The 6,057-nt window shown below is 37.1% G+C and overlaps 1 protein-coding gene across 1 annotated transcript; it reads left to right on the top strand.

The window, feature by feature from the left end:
- The first annotated feature begins 489 nt into the window (after window positions 1-489).
- LOC124595345 lies at window positions 490-1,898 on the top strand. Its single transcript, XM_047134060.1, has one exon. It carries the CDS (start codon window positions 840-842, stop codon window positions 1,467-1,469), a length of 630 nt encoding a protein of 209 aa, XP_046990016.1. The 5' UTR covers window positions 490-839; the 3' UTR covers window positions 1,470-1,898.
- Window positions 1,899-6,057: the final 4,159 nt, after the last annotated feature.

The raw sequence follows: 6,057 nt of genomic DNA, 5'->3' as shown, positions 1-6,057 counted from the left end.
GATTTCAGCTAGAAGCTAGCTATTCTCAATACTAAGAATACAAGAAGTACATAGTCAGATGATGTCATAAAAAGTTACAAGTAATGGCTAAACTCATATGGTTTGTATATTACATATTGTTAGAGACTGTCCTGTGGAAGAACACCATGAATGTTATTATTGTGGTTACCGGTAATACTGTTAGGCCATGGATATTCGCTTTTCGAAAGTCGTGGGACAAAAGTTTTGATCTAATCTGTGTTACTTTCTTCACCTGGCATTGGTACAAATAGGAAAGTGTTCATTGGAAAAAAGAGCTGTAGGCAAAGTAATTCAAAATGATAATAACCTCTTTATTAACTGGTACAAGTAATGGAGTTACCCCTTTTTATAAAGTTGCTACCAGCTAATAAGTAGGTTATGGCCATTTTTATATCAGTATCGCTACAATACTTGTACAGTCACAAAATTTCTTCTTCTATGACAAATTTTCTTTTTTGTTTCAGATGGTGACAGAAAGAAGGAGGCTGCAATGGGGTCTACTAATTCTTTTCTTCCACAACGTCTTACTTAGTGTTACCTGCTTTTCAACTGCTCGTACAGTACACGAAGCACTAGAGAGCAAAATTATAATTTGCTCGCAGAACACAGACTGTCACGTAGTTGCTTCGGTGTCGGTTCCAGTTGAAAACGATCCTCCAAACGAAGTACCGAGTGCCATTCAAGACACAAACAGCCTAAAAAATATAACACTTCCTCTGTACGACACTAAAGGAGCGATACTGTCACCACAAACGACCAAGATAAATGTTGCTAACATCCCCAAGTCCATTACTATCCTCTACAACAAGAAAAAAGTAATGAACTTGTTCGCAGATTCGTCTATTGACACATTAGTCGATTTCGTCATAGACACGGTGAAACAGGAGATAACGAAGAGGGGAAAGAGCCAAATACAGATACCTGACATTCATGAGACATTTCGTAAGAGAGTTGGTCCTTTAAAGATTAAAGGAACATTCGATGCCGAAAAGGGTTGGTTCAAATCTTTGTCGTCTCTATATCGCTCTGAGGGTATCTCTGTTTCGAAAACTGGCAGCATTCTGACAGTGACAGCTGGAGTAGGCCTAAAAATAATGGTACTCGGTTATGACCAGTACAAGGCAAGGTTTGAGCATATTGGCCCTAAGGGACATATCAAGGGAGAAGTGGACCACAATGCAGTTGAAGTCAAGCTGACCGTGGACCTCAGTGGCTCACACTGTAAGATAGCACTGGCAGGTCTTAGATTTAAGCAACTCAGTAAACTTAAGATTCATTTAAGTGGTCTCGGTAAGTTGAGTTGGATATTCTCAAAGGTAGTTACTTGGATAACCAACAAATTCAAAGGCAAGATCATAGACAGTGCGGAGAGAGAGTTATCTGAAAATTTGGAAACGGTGCTTGGACGAATACATTGTTACAGTAGTAAAAGAAATAGTTTCCTGTGACAAACAGAAATGTCTACTGTTTTAATTACAAACATAAATCGAAGTAGACACTTCAGACACTTACAGAAGTAGGTTGATGGTATATCTTCAGATGTGAGCTCCGCATAGCAGAAACGTTTAATGAAACACATATTTTATAGTTTATTAAAATTATTTATATCAGCAGGTTGATATTGCTGCATGTGTGCAACAGAATATAAAGCGTCTTAGTAAAAAATGTTAATGTATTCAATGAAATAACATTAAATTTTTCTTCAACAGCTGATGCAAGTACTTACAAGTAAAGTGTTCTAAAGAAATAACACATGCTGTAAAAAATATGTTAATCTCTTCCAGAACTACCTTAACAGAATATTTCACACATACTTGTATTTGAAATGTGATGGTTTCTTGAGTGCATGTGTGTATAATGTAAATCATAAATTATTTAGTTTTTTCTAGTTTTGTAATAAATTTATAAATATCACAGAATGTTAACGTTTAAAGTAAGTACACTGTCAAGTATGAACACACAACAGAATGATTTTTCACAAGGTAGTGATGAAGCCACGACTCCCACACATTTTCATCCAGAGCTTGTGCCTATCTTTACCTTTTACAGCCACGGCTATAAATGTAGCTTTCTGGAATCGAGCTGCATTGTTGGGAAAGAGCAGGAGTTTCCATATATAACATTCCCCAGATGCGGTGACAAGGTGGCTACTGAGGAAAACTACTCACACTAAAACTATCCTTGTGGAAGCAGGCAGTACAGATGGCGGCTGCGACATAAATGCTGAAAGTACTGGAGAAACAGTATTGGTCAGTATTGTGTATCTTGGATGGTTCATCATTCATGGATTCAAGTGAATGCCCTTCATTGTTTGAGCGCTATGAGTAGCTCCAGCGATCCGATGGCGTAGTTAAACAACGACGGATCTCTAAAGATCTGCAAAGTATAATTTTCAGTCTTCTAGACAGATATGAGAAAAATAGTGATAAACTGTAGTATTAGAGCTGCACCTCTTTTAGATTGAAGTCAGCTAATTGGTATCCCTGCTTAAAGGAAGTCTCTCTAACAAGGGAACCACCTTCATAAAAGGTCAGATATCTAAGTATAGGATTTATCAGGATACAGATTAGCTGGCTGTTTCTCAAGAAGTTTTTTGCAGAGTGAACGAATGGCCATGTACATAAAAAATAGTATTCCATATGAGTCTGTGGATGCGTCAAAGTCTTACACTGAACACGTATTCGAATGCTGTGCAGGGGCAGTTGAATTTAGTGAAACTACTAATTGTTGTTGTTTATACGTCCCCTAACACTGACTTCAGAGCATTTCTGCTGAAGGTAGATTGGGTTTTGGTTCACCTTATGGAAAGTAGCAAAAATCAGTTGTATGCGATGACTTCAGTATTTTATGATTATGCAAGAAGAAGTATGTTGGAAGATCTCCTAAATTCTTATGGTCTGATGCAGACAGCATTTTACCAATCAGGGTGAAGGGGAACAGTAGCAGAACCATAGACAATATTTTTATTCATTCTTCATTACTAGATGGGCATTTTGTTAGTAAAACAGTTAATGGCCTTTCAGACCATGATGCACAAATTTTATCAGTAAAAGGTTTTTGTATTCAAATACATGTCATGTGTAATTGCACACGATGTAGGAAAGCTAATCCAGTGGCAGTAGAGAGTTTTTTAAACCTCGTTAAGGAACGAGAGCGGCAAGATGTTTGTGGTGCTGATAACATACATGACAAATATAATGCTTTCCATAACACATTTCTCATACTCTTTGAGAGTTGCTTTCCATCAGAACGTTCAAAACGGTGTGCTAGCAGTAAAAGGCAGCCTGGATGGCTCACTAATGGGATAAGGATATCATGTAGAAAAACGTGGGAATTGTGCCAAAATTTTAGAAGTAGCCACAATCGAGCTACAGTACTCCATTACAAACAGTACTGTAAGGTGCTTAAAAATGTTTTTAGGAAGGCAAAGAGTACGTCGTACGCAAATAAAACAGCTAATTCACAGGCTAATATTAAAAGTACTCGGTCAGTTGTGAAGAAAGTGTCTGGTTAGCAGCACAAGTTCGAGGATATAAGGTCAGTACATAGTAAAAATGTTCCACTAACTGATGAGTCAGATATATGTACAGTGTTTAAGAGTCACTTTCTAAACGTAGTCTAACTGGCGAATTAAATAAAAACTTAGTTCCTACAGAGAATCACATAACTCTCTTGAAAAATGGCTTTTCAAGGCTGTTATCTGAAACACTCCTCCGTTGTGCTAAGAAGAGGTAGACTGAGTTAACAATCAAATCACTGAAGACTAAGGATAAGATGAAGTATCTAACAGAATACTAAACAACTGTGCTGCACATGTTAGCTATGCACTTAGCCATGTTTGTAATTTTTCCTTTAGGAATGGTCAGATTCCTTAACCATTAGAGTACTCAGTAGTAAAGTCGCTCATAAAAAGGGAGAAAGGGATCATGTAGACAATTTTAGGCCTATTTCTATGCCATCAGTATTCGCTAAAGTTATTGAAAAGTCAGTACACGGAAGGGTAATTGATCATTTTATTTCACGTAATTTTCTATCAAATGAACAGTTCAATTTTAGAAGAGGTGTAACAGCTGAAAATGCTATATTCTCTTTTCTCTGTGAGGTACCTGGATGGATTAAACAAAAGGTTTCGAACGTGAGGCATCTTTTTTTATTTAACTGAGGGGTTTGATTGTGTTGATCACAAAATATTTCTCCAGAAGTTGAACCATATGGAATAGGGGAGTAGCTCGCAATTGGTTCACCTCTTACTTCAATAACAGACAGCAAAAAGTCATTCTCCACTGCATTGAGAATGGCACAGTTGAATGGGAGATACCTCAGGGTACGTGCTGGGGCCACTCCTCTTCCTTATTTATATAAATGATATGCCTTCTAGTGTTATGGGGATTCTAAAATATTTCTGTTTACCGACGACACTACTGTGGTAGAAAAGGATGTTGTGTCCAACGTCGGCACTGTTTCAGATAGTGTAGTTCAAGACATAAATTCATAGCTTGTAGAAAATAAACTAACGCTAAATCACAGTAAGACTCAGTTTTTACAGTTTCTAACACACAATTCAACAAAACTTGGCATTTAAATTACACAGAATGGGCATGTGATTATTGAGACTGAACAGTTCAAAATTCTAGGTGTTCAGACAGATAGTAAACTGTCATTGAAAACCCTTGTTCAGGATCTTGTTGAAAGGCTTAATGCTGCCATTTTTACTGATAGAACATTATTTGAAGTAAGTGATAGTAGCCTACTTTGCTTGTTTTCATTCACTTATGACGTATAGTATTATATTTTGGGGTAACTCTTCCCGTTCTCAAAGGATATATTTTTGGCTAAGAAATGGGCAGTTCAGGCATAAGTGACGTAAGGTCGCGAAACTCCTGTCGACCTCTGTTCATTGTTGTGGATATTCTTTAACGTAGTTTCTTGTTAACAATATGAGCTTATTCATAAGAATTATCAGCTTTCAGTCAGTTAATAGTAGGCAGAAATCCAATTTTCATATGGATCACAACTCTTTGACTCTTGTGCAGAAGGCATGGGGTATTCTGCTGCAGCCATTTTCAATTAGCTGCCACAAGAATTCAAAAATCTTAGCCGTAATCCAAGCGTTTTCTTATGTAATATGAAGAGTTTCTCCATGTGTCACTCCTTCTGTTCTGTAGAGGATTTTCTGGAAAAATCAAGCTGATCCCTGTGTTATATTGTTGATTGCGTTTACATAAATTTATAGCTTGCCGTCATTTTAGGATTCATAATATTTTATTTTATTTATTATTACTTTTGTGTTGTAAGTTCATATCCTGATACTTTCCATCATCATGGAGATTTGCTTCTCAATTTGGTCCTAGAGAAATAGACGTGTAAAATGAAAATAAAAATAAAGGCGTGTAATATTCAGTACGTACAAGAACAGAAGGGAACAATAATAGTGGAAGACCGAGAGATAAGTACTCGAATGAAAAAAGGGTGTAAGACAGGGATATAGCCTTTCGCCACTACTGTTCAGTCTACACGTCGAAGTAGCAATGACGAAAATAAAATGAATGCTCTAGAGTAGAACTAAAATTCAAATGAAAGGATAGCAATGATAAGATTCGCTGAAAACGTTGCTATTATCACTGAAAATGAAGAATATTTACAGGATATGGTGAATGGAGTGAACATTACAGAGAGCACGGAATATGGACTAGAGCGAATCGAAGATAAACGGAAGTAATGAGAAGTAGCAGAAGTGAGAATAGTAATAAACTTAACATCAGAATTGGAGAAGGAGCAAAGAGGGCGTAAAAAGATGACTAGCACTGACAAAAGGGCGTTCCTGGCCACGAGAAGTCTGCTAGTATCAGACATAGTCCATAATTTGAGGAAGACATTTTTGTGAATGTGCATTTGAGCACAAAATTGTATGGCAGCGAGACATGGACTGGATGAAAACCAAAACAGAAGAGAATCGAAGCATTTGAGATGTAGAGCTACGGAAGAATATTGAAAATTAGGTGGACTGATAAGAAGGTGAAGGTTCTCAGCAGAGTC

This window comes from Schistocerca americana, chromosome 2 (genome assembly GCF_021461395.2).
Source record: "Schistocerca americana isolate TAMUIC-IGC-003095 chromosome 2, iqSchAmer2.1, whole genome shotgun sequence".
NCBI classification, from domain to species: Eukaryota; Metazoa; Arthropoda; class Insecta; order Orthoptera; family Acrididae; genus Schistocerca; species Schistocerca americana.
This window is presented reverse-complemented; position numbering and strand designations above follow the sequence as displayed.